Below are 23,352 nucleotides of genomic sequence, written 5' to 3' on the forward strand. Positions count from 1 at the left end.
TGTGAACATTCATGTTTTCTGTGTAGATGAACTGTTTTTATATAGTAACTCTATGTTTAACATTTTTGAGGAACTGCCACAATGATTTTCCAAAGTGACAGTACCATCTTACGTTCTCACCAACAATGTAAGAAAGTTGCCAATATTGTCTGTTTTTGATTAAGCCCTGTAGGGGTGTGAAGTGTGCTATCTCATTGTGGTTGTCATGCACACATTTTTTTGGTGATAAATGAGGTTGAGCATCTTTTCATGTACTTATTGAATATTTATATGTCTTCTTTGGAGAAATGTTTGTTAAAATCTTTAGCCTGTGTTTTAATTGGGTTGTCTTTCTAAAAATTCAGTTGTGGTTTTACATATATACAAGTCCCTTACCCAATGGATAATTTGCAAATCTTTTCTTCTATACTATAAGCTGTCATTTTACTTTCTTTTTTAAAAATTTATTTACTTTTTTCCTAAGTCTGTCTTATGCAGTGTCCTTTTACTTTTCTTGATGGTATGTTTGTAGCACAAATGTTTTTTAATTTTGATGTAGTTTAAATCTTAATTTTAATTTTTTCTTTTGTCATGTGTGCTTTTGTTTTCATATGTTAGAAGCCATTGTCTAATTCTGGGTCACAAAAACTTACTTCTTTGTTGTTTTTCCAGAGTTAATATAGTTTTAGCTCTTCCGTTGAGGCCTGTGGTTAATTTTTATGTATGATGGGAAGGAGGGAAGGAGTGAGGTGTTCTTGGCTATTCTTTTGCATGTGTATATCCAGTTCTTCCAGCATCATTTGTTGAAGGCTATTGTTTCCCCATTGAATTGTCTTAGCACCTTTTTTGAAAGCCAGTTGACCATAATGTATAAGTTCATTTATGGATCCTAGATTCTTTTCCATTTATATATATGTCTGTCCTTACGCCAGTCAGTACTGGTTTTAAAAAAGAAAGAACATTTTGTTTTTGTACCATCAGACACAAGGAAAAGAGTAAAGAATTAGTTACACATGTTTTGAGAACCTGTGAAATAGTCTACAAATCAGGGTCCCTTCTTCCAGTGAGTATAAATTTAACTTTAAAAATATGTAACTTAAGGCCAGGCGCAATGGCTCACACCTGTAATCCCAGCACTTTGGGAGGCCAATGCGGGCGGATCATGAGATCAGGAGATCGAGACCATCCTGGCCAACACGGTGAAACCCCGTCTCTACTAAAAATACAAAGAATTTAGCTGGATATGGTGGGGCACGCCTGTAGTCCCAGCTACTTGGGAGACTGAGGCAGGAGAATTGCTTGAACTCAAGAGGCGGAGATTGCAGTGAGCTGAGATTGCGCCACTGTACTTTAGCCTGGGTGACAGTGTGAGACTCCGTCTAAAAAAAAAATGTAACTTCATTCTGGCTAAATTTATACAACTGTCTTGATACATAAATTGTCAGTTCTTTATGATAGAATTTGGAACTACAATTTGGATTCTGGATGGCTTCATGAATATTGATTTTTGTTTTTTCCCTCAGTGTCTTGTGAAATGTTGTGATAGAACTGAAGAGAAGGGAGAGAAGGACTGTGCAAAAATCTGAAAGAGTGACTTTAAAGATTTTCTACATTTCTCTGAAGTGAATAGTTGTCAGGTATTTAGGAGAAATTGCATAGATTGCAGCTGATGTATTATCAGTGAACAAGACACAGTATCTGTCTTCAAGGCACCTACAGTCTAATAGACAAAGACTATCAAGTAAACAGGTACTGTTTCAGAACTGCTTTGATGGGAAATGTAGGCTGCTATGAGAACATCTAAGGGGGTTAATTAAGGGATGGGTATCTAAGGATAGTTTGGGAAGACTTCTTAGAGTAACTGGTGTTTAAACACTTAGGTATTATCAACCTGGATGAGAGGTTAGGAAAGTGTGAGAGTGGGCTGGAGGAAAGACTATTTAAGCAAGAGTCTGGAGGCAGGAGATTGCAACATACTCAGTGCGACTGCCTGGAGAAGGATGGGTGTAGAAATGGTGATAGATGGGAGATTAGCAGGGGCCAGCTACAGATCCTGAAGTCATTTTTAAGGAGTGTGGACTTTGTGTTGAGGGCAAAGAAAAGCCATTGGAAGATTTTAAGCAGAGTACTGACATTCAAATTTTCCTCTGAATTCTAGGTAGTGTGCTACCTAGAGTATTATTTTATTCTTTAATACAATTTTCATTGTTATTCTTGCTTAAAAGTTACCTGGTAGAATCTTACTGTGTCTTTTACATATATCCCAAAATATTGCCTTATTTTACCCTTTCCTGTTATCCTTGGATGATAATATTGCTTGGAGTAAGAGTCTAGGTCAAAGCCATTTTTCCTCAGTGATCTATAGTTATTTCTCCACCATTTTTGTGTGTCCATGCTTACTGATGTCGGTCTTGATTTTTATTCTTTTCTGTTAGTAGCTTTTAGGGTTTTCTCCTTCTCTCTCTTTCTCTTTTTTTTTTCCCCCAGAGTTTTCCAAGAATGGGAGAGTGTGGGTTTTATTTATCTTATTTAGTGCTCAGTGAGCACTTTTAGTCTAAGGACTCTTGTCTCAAACTCTAGGACATTTCTTGGTCATTATTCCTTTAGATACTGCTTCTCTTCTGTCTGGTTTCTTATACATATTAAAATTTCTAGATCTGTTTTTTAATTTTCTAACTTTCCTCCGTGTTTTACATTTTTATAATTTTTATGTGATGTGCACTGGGGAGATGCCTTAGTTCTGTCTTAGATTTTACTGATTCATACATCTACTTTGTTTTACTGCTTATTTATCATGATGTTCTGTTCTTTTTTATAATTCCCTGTTTTTAATTTTTGGATCTAAATCCTACTTTTATTTTTCTGAGGCTCTGAAGTATTTTTATTTAAAGATTTTTTTTTCCTTCTTGTTTGGCCTTTTAACTCTGTTCTCTTTGGATGTAAGTGTTGTTCTTCCTTCATTTGTTTGAAGGTTGTGTACTCATATCATGCAATCATATTCTCTTCCTTATGTCCCAGTTGCAAATTATCTCAATAGGTAGCTTGCTGGGGTAGCTTTCTGGCTAGCACCCCTCGGGGGTGGCTGATGGAGATAGCCTTGGCTCACTTTCAAGATTTCCTCTTAACTATTTTCTTCTGGGATGCCTTTTGGCCTCTGTTCCTGGGAGAGTGCTCTTTTATGTTTTGGAAAGAGTTCTGTATAAGCAGGGGAGATTTTATCCTGACTGGTTCTATTTTCCTGAAACCAAAAGGAGTATTTTTTGTTTTTTCTTTTTTTTTAAATAAAAAGTGAAAGTTACTTTTTTCGCTTTTTGGTTTTTATTTTTAGTATTTTTTTCTTTTTTTGGTATAACATCCTCTGATACCAAACTAAAGAAGTAGTTTTTGAATCCTAAATTTTCTCAAGAGAGTGCCCTTACTAACATAATTGATACAAAATGTCATGGATGGTGGTATGTCTTTGGAAAAATGGCACTAACTGACACAACAAGAATGAAAGAACAGAAAAACATTCCATGAAGGGTGTTTTACAGCTGGAGATGAGGAATATCATCCTATGAATACTTAGCAGAACTTGTCTTTGACAGGTTCTATAGAGTGCAAGGTATGGGTCCTGTGTGCGGTGGCTCACACCTATAATCCCACTACTTTGGGAGGCCAAGGCAGGTGGCTCACTTGAGCTCAGGAGTATGAGACTAGCTTGGGCAACAAGGCGAAACCCCATCTCTACAAAACAAACAAACAAGAAAACAAAAATTAGCCGGGTGTGGTGGTGTGCACCTGTAGTCCTGAAACTCAGAGTCTGAGGTGGGAGATTGCTTGAGCCCAGGAGGTTGAGGCTGCAGTGAACCATCAGTGTGCCACTGTACTCCAGGCTGGGCAACAGAGTGAGGCCCTGTCTCAAAAAATAAAATAAAATAAATAGAGAGTGGGATGTATAATGATGGAGGGTAGAAGGAAAGTATATTCAAGAGAAATAGACTGGATTAGCTTAAGAGGCAATACAGTCCGAGAACTATAGAACTATAGCCACCAGTAAAAAAAAGGTTTGAAATGACTTAATGCCGCCCAACAGTGGAATACCTCATACTCTTGGAGTTAGGTTCTCAGTTAAGAACCTAGAGTGAAAACTATATGTAATAAAAAGTCATCCTAAAATTCTACGAATTACTCATGAAAAGACAGTATCACATGGCCGTATCTGTTGTATTGGAGACTGGCAAGCCCTAGCTCTCAATATGCACAGCATACCCAGTTTTTCCATTAATAGTTACTAGATTGCTGTTTTTCTTTCATCTTTTGCTGCAAGATGAAGTAGCTAGCTTATATTTGAGAATCACAAACTATGAAAATATATATCGTGTTTTTTCTTATTTATTTTTTTTGAGACAGAGTTCTCACTCCCTCACTCAGGCTGTAGTGCAGTGGTGCCATCCAGGTCACTGCAGCCTCTCCCTCCCGGGCTTAAGTGATTCTTCCATCTCAGCCTCCCAAGTAGGTGGAATTACAGGTGCTGCCACCATGCCTGACTAATTTTTGTATTTTTAGTAGAGATGGATTTTGCTATATTGTCTAGCTGGTCTCAAACTCCTCACCTGTAGTGATCCTCCTGCCTCAGCCTCCTAAAGTGCTGGGATAACAGGCATGAACCACTGCACCTGGCTGAAAATATTTATCTTTAAAAACTAGAGTCTCACTCAGTTCAATGAGATGCTTATATTATGAGAGGCAAGAACTGAGACACTCGGAACAGAAAAGCCCCATATCTCATCTCACAACTGTCTAGCGGATATGTTCATTGAGTGGAATTGCATGTGGGATTGCTCACACTAAATTATTTTCACTTTTTTAGCTTGTTGAGGGCATATCTTCATTTAAATTTTTTAAACATTTTAAATTATTTTTTTTATTTTTTGAGACAGGCCTTGCTGTATTGCCCAGGCTCTGGAGTGGCATGATTATGGCTCACTGCAGCCTTGACCTCCTGGGCTCAAGTGATCCTCCTGACTTGGCTTCCCGAGTAGCTGGGACCTCAGGCGTGCGCTATTATGCCCAGCTAATTTTTTTTTTTTTTTTGAGATGGAGTTTCTGTCTGTCACCAGGCTGGAGTGCAACATCGCAATCTTGGCTCACTGCCACCATCTGCCTCCTGGGTTCAAGCAATTCTCCTGCCTCAGGTTCCCAAGTAGCTGGGACTACAGGTGTGCGCCACCACGCCCTGCTAATTTTTTGTATTTTTAGTGGAGATGGGGTTTCACCATGTTGGCCAGCATGACCTCAATCTCCTGACCTTGTGATCCGCCCACCTCGGCTTCCCAAAGTGCTGGGATTATAGGCGTGAGCCACCTTGCCTGGCTGCTAATTTTTTTTTTTAAGTGGAGACTAGAGATGGTTATGTTGCTTAGGCTGGTTTTGAACTCCTGGACTCAAATCAATCCTCTCAACTCAGTCTGCCAAAATTTTGGGATTACAGGTGTGAGCCACCACACCTGACACACAAATCTTCATTAAGTAACTGATTTCAACTTGTTCTTGACAAAAAAATTTTAAATAACAGAAAAGTCTACATATTTGATATTCACTTCTTTTTCTCAGCCATCTTCTCAGCCTGTATGTCAGGATATGATGAAACTGCATCATACATTTAATTTATGCAGATTGAAGGTGTGCCCTGGGCTGGATGTGATGGCTCATGCCTGTGATCCCGGTGCTTTGGAAGGCTAAGTCTATAGCTTGAGGCCAGAAGTTTAAGACAAGCCTGTGCAACATAGTGAGATCTTCATCTCTACAATAAAAAAAAAGTTAGCTCTGTGTGGTGGTGTGCACCTGTAGTTTCAGCTACTCATGAGGCTGAGCTGGAAGGATTGCTTGAGCCCAGGAGTTTGCAACTACGTGAGCCATCATGCCACTGCACTCCAGCCTGGGCAATGCAATGAGACCCTGTTTCTTAAAAAAAGAAAGAGATGGGCCAGACTCAGTGGCTCATACCTGTAATCCCAGCACTTTGGGAGGCTGAGGCGGGCAGATCACTGAAGGTCAGGAGTTCAAGACCAACCTGGCCAACATGGTGAAACCCCATTTCTACTAAAAATACCAAAATTAGCCAGATGAAGTGATGGATGCCTATAATCCCAGGTACTCGGGAGGCTGAGGCAGGAGAATTGCTTGAACCTGAGAGATGGACGTTGCAGTAATCTGAGATCGCACCACTGCACTCCAGCCTGGGTGACAGAGTGAGACTTCCATCTCAAAACAAAAAAAAAAAGAAAGGGATGAAGATTTATGTTATCTTTGGGTTTCTTCTTTAAACATATATGTAGCAGTGCATGTGTTTGTTTATAATCAATTCTGACAGTCTTAAATTTGTGCTCACGTCTTTGCTTTTATGCTTACATATTAATACTTCTGCAGTATATCTTGATGCATAGGATTCTTTGGATCAGTTTCTGGAAGTGGAGTTGGTGGGTTAATAAGTTAGGGTGGATAGTTTGATCTTTTAGATATTGGCAATTGTTAACCCAAAAGGTAGAAAAATATAAATGCTACATTCTGTACATATTTATCAATGTAAAATATTATAATGATAAATATTTTTTGATTATTGGTAAGATTGAACTTTTACTAGTGAGTTTATTGGTGACTTGCATATCTCTTATAAGGTAAAAATCTAGGTTTATCTTTTTTTCCTTTAGTCACCATTTATTGTATATTGATACACATTGATCCTTTATTGTATATATTATTATTATTAAATATTTTTTAGACCTGTTCCTAGATTTTCTACTTGGGTTTATTTATTGAGGTCTGATTTTATTATGCCATTTTAACTATATGGTATATAGTAATGCATCCTTCTTACTCACTTTCAGTGTATTACCAGATGGTTTGATCCATATTTTACTTCTCTTTGAACTTCATAGTCATGTTGTTCAATATGCCTTTCTCCTTCTAAATGTATATATAGTGGAGTGTCAACCTTTGGGGTTTTGACCATAATGACTTTAAGTTTAGGGTAAATTGACATTTTTGCAATATTTAGGCTCCCCATCTGGGAATATAGGCTGTCTCCCCATTGTTTCAGGTCTTATTTGACTTTCAGTAAGATGGATTTTTTTCCAACTGTTTTGAATTTTTGTATTTTGTAGTGTTAGATGAATTTTCTCTTGATGATTTTATTATTGGCCCTGCTAGTTGATGGGAAGAAATCAGGCATACTAATTTCAAATAGTAGATTTCTATGGTTCCAAGATACACTTTCCCCAATACTGAAATAGTCCTTATATTCTATGAAAATTTTAATGTAGTTTTTATTTACCCTGAAAATGAACACATTTATGATGATACTTATGGTTATGATTTATTTATTATATTTATATTTATGAGGAAATAAGACATATTTTAAATTAATATTTGGATTTTCTAAATAGATAATCATATCTGTTATTCAGGTTAGTTTTGTCTGTTTCAGGTGGTTTACTTCATATTTCTTTTGTATTTCACTGGCTAGAACTTTGAACACTGTTAAATAGTAGATTGTTGTGGAATTCTCTCTTGTTTTTGATTTTAATAAGAATGTTGTATTTTAGTGTTAAATATTGACCTTGGGTTTGGTGGAAATATTCTTTTTTTCTTTTCTTCTCCTTGTCCTTGCCTCAGGTTTGGTGGAAATATTCTTAAGCATGTTAAGAAAGTATCCCTCCATCATTTGTTTACTGGAGATTTTTTAAAAATAAGAAATATATGTTAAAATTTTCAAATGTTGTTTGTTGACCTAGTTCTAAGATTTTTCTCATTGAATCCGTTTATGATACATTAGGTTAATAACCTAATAGTAGATTATATTCCTGATACATTTGTATTCTTTCAGTACATAGTGCTGAATTTAATTTGCTGAAACATTTTAAAGGATTTTTTGGTCATTTGTTAGTAAGACTGACTTATACCATTCTGTCTCCCTTTGGCTTTTTTTCCCCCTTTTTTGTGAGGATATGGTGTTAGAGTTATGCTAGCTCTATGTCCATCTTTTCCTGTAACTTTTATTTTCTTTCATATTTTTATAGGACTGATCTGTTGTTGAAAGTTTTGCCCATGAAATTGGCTGCACTCAGCTTTTTTGGGGTGTTTTATTTTATTTGGAGATGGAATCTCGCTCTGTCGCCTAGGCTGGAGTGCAGTGGCATGATCTTGGCTCACTGCAACCTCTGCCTTCCAAGCGATTGTCCTGCCACAACCTCCTGAGGAGCTGGGACTACAGGCGTGCGCCACCATGCCCAGCTAATTTTTGTATTTTTAGTAGTGATGGGGTTTCTCCATGTTGGCCGGACTGGTCTCAAACTCCTGACCTCAGGTGATCCACCTACCTCAGCCTCCCAAACTGCTGGAATTACAGATATGAGCCACTGTGCCCAGCCTTTGGGATATTTTAAATGTCCCTCTTCTCTTCTAAAGTCAGTTTTGGTAATTTATATTTTCCTACGAAATTGTCCTGTCTTTAAAGTATTTTAGCTTAAGAGTTATTCTACTATTGGATCTGTATTATTATTTTTTTTGTATTTTCATTTCTTATTTGTTATATTTGTGTTTTTCTCCCTTAATTATCTTCCTAGATACTTGTATTTTATTTTTCAAATAATTGGCTATTAGATTTATTATTCATTTAATTTTTTGGATTGTCTGATTCATCCTACTTTTGTTTGTATTAATTCTTTCTTATTTCTGTTTACCTTAGGCTTGTTTTATTGTTTATTTTCTACTTCAAGTTTCATACATGGATTGTTTACTTATTCTTGTATAGTATTGAAAGCATTTAATTCTGAGATTTTGCTTGTTCTCTATTTGTTAGATGAGGCTGTTCAAATGTTTATTTGTTAGATGAGGCTGTTCGAATGTTAACAAAAAACACTAGAAAGTATCTTTTCTTTTCCTTTTAGCTCAGTTTATGTTTGATTATTGAATTATAACATGCTGAAAAGTATACAGATTGTGAGTGTACAGCTTAATGAATTGTCCCAGGGTGAACACATCAACGTACCCAAGATAAAGGCAGAACCCTTCTAGCAGTCTAAAAATCCCCTCAGATCTTTTTTTTTTTTTTTTGAGACGGAGTTTCGCTCTTGTTACCCAGCCCCTCAGATCTTAATCACTACCACTGTTTATCTTTCCCAAATTGGAAATTACTATCCTGACTTCTAATCTCATAGATCAGTTGTGCCAGTTTTGAACTCTTTATGAACGGAAATGTACAAATTGGGCACATTTGTCTGGCTGATGATTGGGTAATGGGGTCTGGCTCATGATGTTTAGTGTATCCATGTTCTATGTATTGGTAGTCCGTTTATATTCATGCTGCGTAGTATTCCATTGTGTGCTGTGCCACCAATTTGTTATCCATTCTTCTGTCAAATATTTGGTTTGTGTTCAGTTTTTGGTTATTATGAAAAACATACTCTGAATATTCTAGTACATTTTTGGGCATGTGCTTGTGTTTCTGTTGGGTATATGTGAGTATGTATGTATATGAACAAATACATATGAGTGAAACTGCTGGGTCATAAAGGGATGTATATATTCAGTTTTAGTATGTTTTACCAAATAGTTTCAAAAACGGAGGTACCAAATCATATTTTCATTACTATTATATGTGTTTTTCATTTGTTCCACATCCACACCCAAGAGTTTAATCCAAGTTTAGCCAGTGGATTTAGATGCATACATATATGAAAGCATATGTTATAAACATTTTATTTCACCATGGATAAGGATTGTGGCCTACATAACTTTTGGTTTTTGGAAATTTGAGTTTGTCTTTTTGATCTGATGTGTGATTGAATATTTCATAGGGGCTAGAAAAGTCAAAATGTCCTCTTTTTGTAGGTGTCGAAGTACAATAGGTATTAAGTTAATTTTATTATATTCAGATTTTCTACATCATTACATTTTATTTATTGACTTGACAGAGATAAGGAAAGATTCTCAGTACCTTTGACTATAAAACCTCTCTTATATCTGTCAGTTTCTCCTTTTATTTTCTGTTTTTCTTTATAAACTTCAGTGTTAATGTTATTTGGCTTATTGGAAGGTTTTACATTAATTAGGAATTACATTTTATTGCTATAATATGGGAAGTTTTTTTGGATATTAAATTACATATGACTTTCCTATTCTTAGTTACAAAAAAAAGTTGAGAATTCATAAGTGTATCTTTGCCATAAATACAGAAATAGTTACATATACATGTTACCCTATAACAGGAAGTAAAATTCAGTAACAGCAATTATATAGCTAATTACATACCCAAGTGATGTTCTGGGATATGTCTGCTATATTAGTACTTCATTTTAATTTCAAAATGTCTTTTAAAAGTTGCTAAAATGTCTTAACAGGGAAATTTGATGATTTTCAGATTTTTAAAAGTGAACACACATAATTCAGGCATTATCATGAATTGTGTATTGAAAAATTAAAAAAATGTGTTTAGTCACAGTAGTTTCTGAAAGATGTAAACAATTGAAAAAAGGAAAAACAAAACCCTTCAATTGAATACAATTTAACACAATACTTTCTGTGACTTAACATAAGCATAGGGGTTTTGCTTTTTAAATTGAGTTATAATTCACATCTTGTAAAATGCACATATCTTAAGTGTTTGGTTTGATCAGTTTTGACAAATGCAAATTCTCTGTAATCCATTTGCTTATCAAAGAACATTTCTGTCATCTCAGAAAATTTCTTGTATGTGCATTTTCTCTGTTAATCCATATCCTCCCCACTCCCTTCCAGCAACTACTGATCTCATATTAGTTTGCACATTCTGAAACATAAAATAAATGGAATCCTACAGGTTGTGCTTTTCTTTTGTTTTGGCTTGTTTCACTTGGTATCTGGTTTGAAGATCCATTCATATTATTGATTATATCAGTAATTCTGATTGCTCTACATTCTTGCCAATATTGGGTGATATTAATTTTTAAAATTTTTAATTTTAATTACTCTAGTGGTTGTATAGTATGTATGCATAGTTTAATCATAGTGCATATGCAGTCTTCCTCCTACCTCAATGTTTGATATTAACTGAATGATAATTTCTGAGCATTTGTCATAAGACATTATATGAGTAATGACTATGGTTTGAATATTTCCTTTGCATGGCCAGTTTGTTGTACTGTTGTAAATTAAATGAGGATCATAAAGCTAAAAGCAAATTTAGAAATCATTTAATAGAAGCTTCTCAGTTTACAGATGAGCAAACTGACCTAAAAACTTAAGTGACTTTAATGATACACAGCAAGCTAATGCTGAATGTAGGTGTATGATTTTTGATTTAATGTTTTTGATCTAATGCTTATTCCAAGTTATTTCAGAGATTGTGTTATTTTATTTTCTTTGTAATTAGTGGAGTTTTGTTTCACAGTACTTTCAGAAAGTGTTTGTTTTAGCTGGGTGCAGTTGCTCATGCCTGTACTCCCAGCATTTTGGGAGGCTGAGGTGGGTGAATCATCTGAGGTCAGAAGTTCAAGACCAACCTGGCCAACATGATGAAACCCCATCTCTACTAGAAATACAAAAATTAGCTGGGCCTGATGGTGGGCGCCTATAATCCCAGCTATTTGGGAGGCTGGGGCAGGAGAATTGCTTGAATCCAGGAGGTGGAGGTTGCATTGAGTCGAGATCATGCCGTTGAACTCTAGCTTGGGCAAGAAGAGTGAAACTCTGCCTCAAGAAAAGAAAAATAAATAAGTAAAATACATGTTTTATATGAGTTCGACAAAGGGAAAGAGCTTAAAGTAGGCTTCATCTCAATTCCCTTTTCAGCATTCTTTTTCTCTCTATATAATGCAAGACCAGAAGAGAAGAAAAGGAAAAGTGGGAACAACTCTGAGGAACTTGGAGTTGAGGGTGTCCTTTTAACTGGTTTCTTCCCATTTGAGTGTTAGAATGAATTGAATTCTATTATTTAATTCTGCTTTAATGTTCCTAGGTATGCAGGTGCCTTGAGAGCTTCAGGGGAAATGGCTTCAGCACAGTATATTACCGCAGGTTTGTATACTAAATACACTATTTTTTGATAGGAGTTAGACATATTTTTCACTCACAATCCTTTGCAGTTTACAGAATGTCTTTTGTTAAAATATCACCTCATTAAGCTTGGAGTTTACGTTATACTTACATTAAACAACTTGGTATTTATTTTATCCAGATTATAAACCAATGATGTCTGTCCTTTGTGAAAAATAATCTTTGGATTTTTTAGATTAAATTATAATTTTGGCTTCAGGTTTGATTTGTATAATATATCTTTGGGGTTGACTTTAGGGATAACCAGAGATGGGTTTTATCACAATTCATGTATCTTTATAAAAGAGAGTCTTAATAGGTATTGATGTAAAGAAGTGATGTGTATGAGGAGAAATAGAAATCTTAAAGGATAGAAATAACTGGTTTCTTTATTGCATAAGAGAATGTCCACCTAACTTTGGACATTTTAATAGTGTTAAATCTTTGGGCTAGGTCAATAGGGTTTTACAGCCATGCATTTTTTAACTCTAACAGTTTTATTGATATAGTGTACATGTCATAAAATCTGCCCATTTAAAGTGTATAATTGTGTTTTATTTAATTTGCAGAGTTGTGCAAATGTCACTAAAATGTTAATTTTAGAACATTATTATACTAAAAAGCAACTTCATAACATCCAGTAGTAACCTCCTTTCCCATTTCTAGCCCTACCGAAACATTTATCTGTGTTGTTTCTCTCTAGATTTGCCTACTCTGGACTTTTGTTCTAAATGGACTTAAATAATTCCATTATTTTGTAGTCTTTTGTGACTGCTATCTTTGACTTAGTATAATGTTTTCAAAATTCATCCACATTTTGGCATGTATCAGTACTTCATTCTTTTTTTATTGCTAAGTAAGAGACCCTTATATGGACATGCCACGTATCATTTATCCATATTGGTGGAAAATTTGGGTTGTTTCCACTTTTTGACTATTACAAATACTGCTGGCATTCGTGTACAAGTCTTGGTGTGGACAAATGCTTTCTTTTCTCTTGGATATATATCTAGGAGTGGAATTAATTGCTGGGTCATAAGGTTACTATATTTAACCTGTTGAGGAACTGCTGAAGATGCTGCACCATTTTACCTTTCCCCCAGGGTATCAGGGTATGAGGGTTCTGATTTCTCTGTGTCCTTACCAGAACTTAGTATTGTATGTCTTTTTGACTATAGCTATCCTAGAGAGGTATGAAGTGTTATCTCATTGTTGTCAACCATTAATTTTTAACAGTTTTCTTTGTGTCATTTGCAGTTAGATTTTGCATTAGTCTTTTTCTTAAAGTAGAGTTATTTGTTGAAATAAAGTTTTTAGTAAGAAAATGTGATCATTTTTATCTACTTCATTTGTTTGCTTATGTATCTAAGAATAATTCAGAATTTCAGCAGCTTCTTCAGCGTCATCTATGGGGCTAATAGTATTGGTGCGATGAAAAATACTGTTCTTTTTACCTTTTTGCTTCTTGACTTTTTAACTTTTTGTTTTGAAATACATTTAAATTTACAGAAAAGTTGTAAGAATTCATGAGTTACTTTTAGTCGCATTTGGTTTCTCATTTCTCTGTTACTCATGTAATTTCTTTTTCTGAACCATTTTAGAATAAGGTGTCAGACATCAGGTGTTTTATTCCTGAATACTTCAGTATATATTTCTTAACAGTAAGGACATTCATAACCACAAGACGATTCTTAATTTTCACAATCTGGGCTGGGTGTGGTGGCTCATGCCTGTAATCCCAGCACTTTGGGAGGCTGAGGTGGGTGAATCACTTGAGGCTAGGGGTTTGAGACCAGCCTGGCCCACATGGTGAAACCCTGTCTCTACTAAAAATACAAAAATTAGCCAGGCATGGTGAAGCATGTCTATAATCCTAGCTACTCAGGAGGCTGAGGCACAAGAATCACTTGAACCTGGGAAGTGGAGGTTACAGTGAGCTGAGATTGTGCCACTGCACTCCATCCTGGGTGACAGAGTGAGACACCGTCTCAAAAAACAAACAAACTTTTTTTTCAGAATTTGGGAGTTTCACACAGTACTCTAAAATAGTCTTTATTCAGATGTTACCACCTGTCCCAATATTATCCATTAAAAAGATTTTCATTCCTGCTTCAGGTTTCAATTTAGGATCCCACTTACATTTAGTTGTTACGTCTTATTAGTCCCTTTTAATCTAGATTTCTTCTTGACCTTTTTCTATCAAAGTAATGAAATACTTTTGAGATGCTATATTGATGGTATATACTAGATCTTAAATCATCTGTTTTTTTGAGTAGTGTGTAAAGTATTATTAAAATGTAGGCTTTTATTTAAAAAAATAATTAGCTTGGTAGTGATGTACAAATTTCAGCCTTCCCTCCAAAAATATTTTTTAAACATCGTGTTCAGTTTTGTTATTCAGGGACATTTTATTGAGCCCCTGCTTTGTGCTAAGATGCTATAGTGTTTGGTGGGTTCAGTCTGTATAATGATGATAGATGACATTTCATATCTTGGGTATTAATAAAACATACAAGTTGAGATAAGCTAGAGCAAGAGTTTTGCTGTACATGAAGCCAGGGCAAGGTATAATCACTATGAAGTCAATAGAGGAGAAATGGTTTGAACTCCAAGAGAACAGCTGAGTCCATGACTGTGAGATTCATGCTGGTGAGAGGGGTAAGTGGAAAGAAGGTTTTCTGAAGAAGGTACATTATTATTATTATTATTATTATTTTTTTTTTATAAAAGGGATCCCAGGGAACTCTTTGACTCTCTCTTTCTTTCTTTCTTTTTTTTTTTTTTTTTTTTTTTTTAGAGAGAGAGAGAGAATAGGAAGGAGGAAAAAGGAAGAGAAAGAGAGAAAGAGAGAGAGAGAATGGGGAGGAGGGAGAAGGAAAAGAAAGAGGGAGAGAGAATGGAAGTATTGCTTTCTTGCCCAGGCTAGAATGCAATTTAGTAATGGGTATTGAAAACCTCTTTTATACTGATAATTATACTTAATGATGTAGTCAGGAAGGAATAAGGGAAGAAGATAACAAACAAACAGCCAACCAATATTTAATTTAAACCTATGAAATGCTATGCGATTACTGAGGAGTGATTTACTTCCAATTATATAGTCACCTTTGGAATAGGTGTGAGGTGGTAATGTATGTTTTGTGTATTCGGAGTGGAGAGTTCTATAAATGTTTATTAAGTTTACTTGTTCCGGGTCTGAGTTCAAGTTCTGAATATCCTTGTTAATTTTCTATCTCGTTGATCTATAGAATCGTTAGCTCTTCTTGTTGCATTGATCCTTTTGCCATTATGTAATGTCCTTCTTTGCCTCTTTTGATCTTTGTTGCTTTAAAGTCTACTTTATCAGAGGCGAGAATTGCATCTCCTGCTTTTTGTTTATTAGTTTATTTTTACTCTCTGTTTGATTGGTAAATCTTCCTCCTTCTCTCTGAGTCTTTGTGTATTGTTGCATGTAAGATGGGCCCGGATGCAGCATACCGATGGGTTTTGGCTTTTTATCCAATTAAACTATATGTAAGTTTAATACCGGCGTTTGATGCTAGCTGGCTGTTTTGCCCATTAGTTGATGTGAATTTTTTATTGTATTAATGCTCTTTGCTTTTTGATATATTTTTGGAAAGGCTAATATTGGTTGTTCCTTTATATGTATAGTGCTTCTTTCAGAAGCTCTTGTAAAGCAGGCCTGGTGGTGGTGAACTCTCTAAGTACTTGTTTGTTCGCAAAAGATTTAATTTTTCCTTCGATTATAAAGCTTAGTTTGGCTGGATAGGAAATTCTGGGTTGAAAGTTCTTTTCTTTAAGGATGTTAAATATTGGTCCCCACTCTTTTCTGGCTTGTAGGGTTTCTGCTGAGAGATCTGCTGTAAGTCTGATAGGTTTCCCTTTATGGGTAACCTGACCTTTCTCTCTGGCTGCCCTTAGTATTTTCTCCTTCATTTCAACCCTAATAAATCTGGCGATTATGTGCCTTGGGGTTGGTCTTCTTGAAGAATATCTTTGTGGTGTTCTCTGTATTACCTGGAGTTGAATATTACTCTGCCTTGCCAGGTTGGGGAAATTTTCCTGAATGATATCCTGAAGAGTATTTTCCAACTTGGATTCATTCTCTTCATCACATTCAGGTACACCTATCAAACGTAAATTAGGTCTTTTCACATAGTCCCATATTTCCTGGAGACTTTGCTCATTCCTTTTCATCCTTTTTTCTGCATTCTTGTCTTCTCGTTTCATTTCACTGAGCTGGTCCTCGACTTCTGATATCCTTCCTTCTGCTTGATCAATTCGACTGTTTAAACTTGTGCATGCTTCGCGAAGTTCTCGTGTTGTGTTTTTCAGCTCCATCAATTCACTTATATTCCTCTCTAAATTGTCCATTCTCGTTAACATTTCGTCAAAGCTTTTTTCAAGGTTCTTAGTTTCTTTGCATTGGGTTAGAACAAGTTCTTTTAATTCGCAGAAGTTTCTTATCACCCACGTTTTGAAACCTGCTTCTGTTATTGGAACACACGTGTAATCTATTAAGCCTTGTTCCGTTACTGATGAGGAATTGCAATCCCCTGTAGAGGGAGAGGCATTCTGATTTTGAGTATTCTCTACCTTCTTACGCTGGTTTCTTCCCTTCATTATATATTTGTCCGTCTGTCGTCTTTATAATTACCGACTTTCTAACTGGGTCTCTGACGTCCAACTTGTTGATTCCCTGCGCCGAAATCTGAGCAATCCACTGAGCCGGCCAAAACAGCGGTGTTAAGATTGATGGTGCTTTTCTGCCCGGAATCTCCGGACTCTGCACCAAGAACTGGCGTGCTAAGGCACCAGCAAAACCGCCACGCCGGCCACAAGAGTCGCCCTGGCGACCCGTGGAGCTCCTCCACTGGGAATCTCCTGGTCCGTGAGCAACTAATATTCGTCTGAAAGTGTGGCGTCCTCTTGTTCTTTGCACTTTCACTGGGAGGTACGTGCCCGAGCTGCTAATCATCAGCCATCTTGGATCTCTCTCCACATTATTAATAGTTTTGGTTCGTAGCTCTCCAGTAGAGTCAGCTGTCTAAGGACCCAGATTTCAATCTCCAGCAATTGAGTAGATGGGAACCAACTATAGGTTTAAAGGGAGGTAGTTTGGGAGAGGTGACCTGCTGTCCTGATTGTGGCAGAGTAGCAGAACAATAAATTAAGCCTGTTTGGTCCCTAGACAGAGGTCATGTGTTCTCTGTACTGAATTAAAACACCCTGCTTTGTTTGGGAAGACAAAGACTGGCAAGAAGAAGGCGAGAGGCAGGGCTCAAAAGTTGTTTATAGCTAGTGATTGCTTTGTAAGGTCTTCTGGCGAGTTCTTTAAGATTTAAAAATGATTTTTTTTTTCTTATTGGGAGTCCAACAATTGTCAAAGAGTAGATACACTTAAAAATATTTAAGTGGTCAGGCACGGTGGCTCATGCCTGTAATCCCAGCACTTTGGGAGGCTGAGGTGGGCAGATCACAAGGTCAGGAGTTCGAGACCAGCCTGGCCAACATAATGAACCCTGTCTCTACTAAAAAAATTTAAAAATTAGCTGGGCTTGGTGACATGCACCTGTAATCCCAGCTACTCAGGAGACTGAGGCAGAAGGAGAATTGCTTGAACCTGGGAGGCAGAGGTTGCAGTGAGCCGAAATTGTGCCACTGCACATTCCAGCCTGGGTGACAGAGCAAGACTCTATTTCAAAAAGAAAATTTTAAGCAGGTTTTTGTTTGTATTAATTAAAATTAATTTATAGTAGCATGTAGTAAATATGTGACTGTTTTACTAAGGCAGTGTTTGCTTTGTCTTTAAGCCCTTAGAGATTTGTTTGATTCCATGGATAAAACTTCTTCCAGTATTCCACCTATTATTCTACTGCAGTTTTTGCACATGGCTTTCCCACAGTTTGCTGAGAAGGGTGAACAAGGACAGTATCTTCAACAGGTAATTAGGACAAGGTATTTTTCATTCTGTAAATGTAAAACTTAGATTTCCTACATTTACCATACTTATTGGGACATACTTTGAAATATAAACATCAGTCTTCTCTAGTTCATGCCACCACCGCTGTGTCTTGCCTGGAGCCGCACAGTAGTCTGACTGATCATTTGGCTTCTGCCTTTGCCCCTTTGCAGTTTCTCTACACAGCCCCCATTGTCCTTTTTAGAATGAAGATAGGATTATGTTGGCCCCTTGTTCAGTACTCCCTAGTGATTTTCTACTGTAGACCTAAATCCTCTAGCCCCTGGCCTTCTCTCTGAGTTCGTTACTACCACTCTGCCCCTTGCTTGCCTCTCTCCAGCCGCCCTGGCTTCCTTGCTCTTCCTTAAAGCCTTCAAGTGCCCTCTTCCTGCAGGGCCTTAGCTCTTGTTCCTTTGGCTGTCAAATAAGTGCAAGACCTGCTCCCTCACCTCCTTCAGGTCTCATGACTCCAAGGCCAAAGCCTCAGGCTTTCCCTGCCTCTTTATTGAAATAGCACACTTCCCTTCCCCTGATCACTTACTGTTTCCATCCTGTTTTTTTCCCCCTTCATAATGCTTATCTCTTCCTGAATTTTATATTTTCACTGCTATTATGTTGAGTATCTAGTACAGTGTTTAGCACAAATTGGAGCTCAGCAGATGTCTGTTGAATGAATAAGCTATTCTAGAATTCTTTATTTTTTGGAATATCATATATCTAATTTGGCTTAATATTTTTAAACAAAGAAACAGCTTTCTTGCCTGGGAGATAGTAATTATTTTGGAAGAATTTTGTAGATCATTAACTGCCAGGATTACTTACTGTGTCTTTTTTTACATTACAGGATGCTAATGAATGTTGGATACAAATGATGCGAGTATTGCAACAGAAATTGGAAGCCATAGAGGATGATTCTGTTAAAGAGGTAATTGAAATATATTTTTGACTTTAGACTTTCGTTATACCTTGATTTTTTGTTTGTTTGTTTGTTTTCCCTTCAAAGGCTTAAAATAAGTTCATCTTAATAGGTGGATGTGTATTTAAATAGTTTAGATGCTCAATCTGTAGTCAGAATTTGGAAGCTTGCACACGACATTTAAATTTAATGTATTATTTATTAAACTGAATTCATTGATGAGTTTTGGTAATGTTTTTTGAACAGAAGGATTTTACAGTAAGGGACTACATTTTAAAAGCTTAAATATATATTACTAAACTGGATTGTGTGGAAGAAAATGCACATTAATATTTATAAAAAGTAAAGTTGAAATTTTTATTTTGTTTTAATTTTTGCAGACAGACTCTTCATCTGCATCAGCAGCTACACCTTCTAAAAAGAAAAGCTTAATTGATCAGTTCTTCGGTGTTGAGTTTGAAACTACGTATCCTTATGAGCCAAGATTTGTATAGACTATAGTTATACCTTACTAGAATTGGCATAAATAGCATCATTGACTGTTTGGTGTGGTGGTGGGGTAGAAGAAGAATTCTTCAGATTCGCTTTTGTCACCCAGGCTGTAGTGCAGTGGTGCGATTTCGACTCACTGCAACCTCGACTTGCCGGGTTCTCCTACCTCCGCCTCCTGGATTCAAACGATTCTCCTACCTTAGCCTCCCAAGTAGCTGAGATTACAGGCGCACACCACCACGCCTGGCTGATTTTTGTATTTTTAGTAGAAAAAGGGTTTCACCATGTTGGCCAAGTTGATCTCAAACTCCTGACCTCATGTGATCCACCCACCTTGGTCTCCCAAAATGCCGGGATTACAGGTGTGAGCCACTGCATCTGGGCCTTCAGTGGGGTTTGTTGTTGTTGTTTGTTTGTTTGTTTTTGAAACAGAGTTTCGCTCTTGTTGCCCAGGCTGGAGTGCAATGGTGCTATCTTGGCTCACTGCAACTTCCACCTCCCGGGTTCAAACAATTCTCCTGCCTCAGCCTCCCCAGTAGCTAGGATTACAGGCGCATGCCACCATGCCTGGCTAATTTTTGTATTTTTAGTAGAAATGGATTTCACCATGTTGGCCAGGCTGGTCTCGAACTCCTGACTTCAGGTGATCCACCACTTTGGCCTCTCAAAATGCTGGGATAACAGGTGTGAGCCACTGGGTCCGGCCATTCAGAGGTTTATTTTTTGTTTGTTTTGAGACAGAGTTTCACACTTGTTGCCCAGGCTGGAGTGCAATGGTGTGATCTCTGCTCACGGCAACCTCTGCCTCCTGGGTTCAAGAGGTTCTCCTGTGTCAGCCTCCCAAGTAGCGAATTACAGGCATCCACCACCATGCCCAGCTAATTTTTGTATTTTTAGTAGAGACAGGGTTTCACCATGTTGGCCAGGCTCATCTGGAACTCCAGACCTCAGATGATCCACCTGCCTTGGCCTCCTAGATTGCTGGGATTACAGACGTGAGCCACCACACTTGGCCCAGAGGTTTTTATACCTAAAAAAATATAATAATGGAAATTAGGAATTTGGAAAAATATACACATTGGAGTGATCTTGAAGGATAATAGGATATTCATTATGTTTTGATTCATATAATTATTTTAAATAAATTATTTGAAGGATTTTTTTTTTCTAAGAACATCTTTTGCAGAGTCTACCTCATTTTTATTCACCTTATAAAGAATTAATTTCTTATATGTCAAGGTGACTGGTAATAATAACTTTTAAAATAAAAAAAATTAATTTTTAATTGTATGAAATGGTGTGTACCAACTATATATATGAGATTGAACCAGTTAATAAAACATGAATCAGGGAAGTACTGTTTCCTAGGTCATGGTTAGAAAAACTTAGAAAAAATGTGTGTTTATGTACCTTTGGACTACTAAGACCATCATAAGATGATACTAAATACCAGCTTCTATTTGTTTAGAGTTTATTGCAGTTTATCTTTGAATACACATTCATTACTTATTGTTGTTTATAGAGTTGTTGGTAGCCAAATGAACATTTCTTAAGTATGTTGAAATGAATCTTTATTGGGAGACTAAAATATTTTAAATGCCAATGAATGATACTGTTAATTTTAATGGTATTAGGATAATTAATTATATTCAAGACCATAAAACAAATTGAATACGTGTTGGCATATTCCTTATCTTAGTTTACAAAGCATGAAATGTACAGAATCTGAAGAAGAAGAAGTCACCAAAGGAAAGGAAAATCAACTTCAACTTAGCTGTTTTATCAATCAGGAAGTCAAGTACCTTTTTACAGGACTTAAATTGGTAAGAACAATCACAGTCAATCTCATTGTTTATGAATAAGCCAAGGTCATTATTCGCTGAGCTTTAATGGTCATTTGTAGACATGTGCAGAGCAGCACGCATTTTGAATTGCCTGATAAACACAGTCGAAGCAGAGGTCAAACAAGTACTCGGTCTTCTTGTTTCAGCTTGGTAAACAAATATCATTTTAGCAGAAATGTTAGCGCATTTTTTTTCTGCTTTTTGTTGGTGATTTCACTGTTTAAGATGACCCCCCGGCATAGGGCTGAGTGCTGTCTCTTGTTTCTAAGTCTGGGAAGGCTGTGATTTGCCTTACTGAGACAATACACATTTTAGAGAAGCTTCAATTGGCCCTGAGTTGTGCTGTTGGCTGTGAGTTCAATGTTAATGAATCAACACAGTACGTGAAATAAGATGTCTTTAAACAGAAACACACAGAAAACAAGGTTATATATGGATTGGTTGATGAAAATGTTGTGACCAAAGGCTGGTGGGAATCTAATCCTGTTATTTCCCCTAGAAGCAATGGTTCAGTATTCACTGATTGTGGTGACTTTGTAGAACATAATTACTGTGACTAACAAAATCAACTGTGTAGTCAGAAATCAAACAAACTTCAACTAGCTTTTCATTTCATAGACAAAAGCAGTATTGACATGGTTGCATATGCTAACAAATATTGGGACGTTTCACTTTTTAATCACCAGATGTTCCTGCTTCACACTGTGAAGAAGCACCTAGTGCTTTGTGCTGCACCTTGCTTTATTTTAAAGCACTCAAGAAATGTTTGTTGAATAATTTACATGTTTGTTAAGATTTACTTTTTCCTTTGAGATAGTTGTTTTCATAGGCCTTGTGACTTAGTTGAACTATTAACTTTAAGGAAAGTTACTTAATCTAAGCTTCTGTTTTCTTACATGAAAAGGAGAGTAACTATAGGGTTGTTTGTGGGTTTGTGCTCTTAACCATTAAGGGTGATCATATAATGTATTGTCTAATCAGAACACTTTGATGGAGAGTGAATGAGGGTATGTTAGTAATTATGCACTGTAAACTGGGATTGTCCTCTGCAAATCAGGGCATGTAGTCATTCTCCCATTGCACTGTCTTGCAGTTGAGGCCCTGGAATTTAAGTAACCTATTTGGCTTTTGGCAGAGCCAGAACTAGAACTTGCTTCTCTCATTATTCAATTAGTGCTGCTTTTCCATTGCCATACTAAAGAATACGCAGACTCACATAAAATGTCAACTTCCACACTGCTAATAAGCCCGTGGATAAAACATATGGTTTTGCTTGCTGACTTATTAATTTGGTATGCTTTGGGGATATGTATATCTCTTGAAGGATCTCCCCATTTGAACTGATGTCTTTTAATAGTTTTCAAATTGCAGTTCATGTGATTCCACTTTTCAAAAGCTCTGATAATTAGGATTGTTTATTTTAAAAGTTAGCTTCTTCCAAAACACAGTTGTATGAAAAATAAATACATAAATAAAAGCCGTTGCAACATCTAAATATTTGAAGAAGGGCCTGGAGGGCAGAAGTTTAAAAAATTTTGGTTGATCTTTTTCACTATCTCCTCTAACCATGACCAATAAGGAGAAGTCTTGAAGGAAGAAAAGTAAAAAAGTCTAAGTGATGTGGCATTGGAATAGGTCTTTTGTGCAGAAGCCGAGTTTGGGTAGAGCGGGGTGGGTTGATAAACACTGAAGTGGGGTATGGATTATATGGATAAGATGATTTGTTATCTGGGGGTTCTCATCTACAGTTTGAGGTAAGGCTGGCAAGGGGAAGGGTTGGTAAATGGACATAAGAGAGACTGAGTCATGCTCTGTCTTGTGATACTGAAGGGAGAGTTTTGAGGTGGTTTGGTTATGAACATAGTGACTTTTAAGAGAAATATATTTAAAAACACACAAAACGCCCTGGCATGGTGGCTCATGCCTGTAATCCCAGCACTTTGGGAGGCTGAGGTGGGCAGATCACCTCAGGTCGGGAGTTCGAGACTAGCCTGACCAACATGGAGAAACCCTGTCTCTACTAAAAATACAAAATTATTCAGGCATGGTGGTGCATCCCTGTAATCCTAGCTACTCAGGAGACTGAGGCAGGAGAATCACTTAAA

At 36.8% G+C, this 23,352-nt stretch overlaps 1 protein-coding gene across 2 annotated transcripts in view; it reads left to right on the forward strand.

Moving 5' to 3' along the window:
- Positions 1-23,352, forward strand: part of USP14 (ubiquitin specific peptidase 14) — a 59,341-nt gene that overhangs the window by 21,876 nt on the left and 14,113 nt on the right. For both annotated transcript variants that reach the window (XM_012445005.3, XM_012445004.2), the window contains 5 exons: positions 11,957-12,015; positions 17,847-17,977; positions 18,840-18,920; positions 19,292-19,377; positions 21,112-21,226. In XM_012445005.3, the coding sequence (XP_012300428.1) occupies positions 11,957-12,015; positions 17,847-17,977; positions 18,840-18,920; positions 19,292-19,377; positions 21,112-21,226 (472 nt within the window). The remainder of the gene's footprint in view (positions 1-11,956; positions 12,016-17,846; positions 17,978-18,839; positions 18,921-19,291; positions 19,378-21,111; positions 21,227-23,352) is intronic.

The sequence above is a fragment of the Aotus nancymaae genome, unplaced genomic scaffold, assembly GCF_030222135.1.
Source record: "Aotus nancymaae isolate 86718 unplaced genomic scaffold, 86718_ANA_hifiasm-v0.15.2.pri h1tg000020l, whole genome shotgun sequence".
NCBI classification, from domain to species: domain Eukaryota; kingdom Metazoa; phylum Chordata; class Mammalia; order Primates; family Aotidae; genus Aotus; species Aotus nancymaae.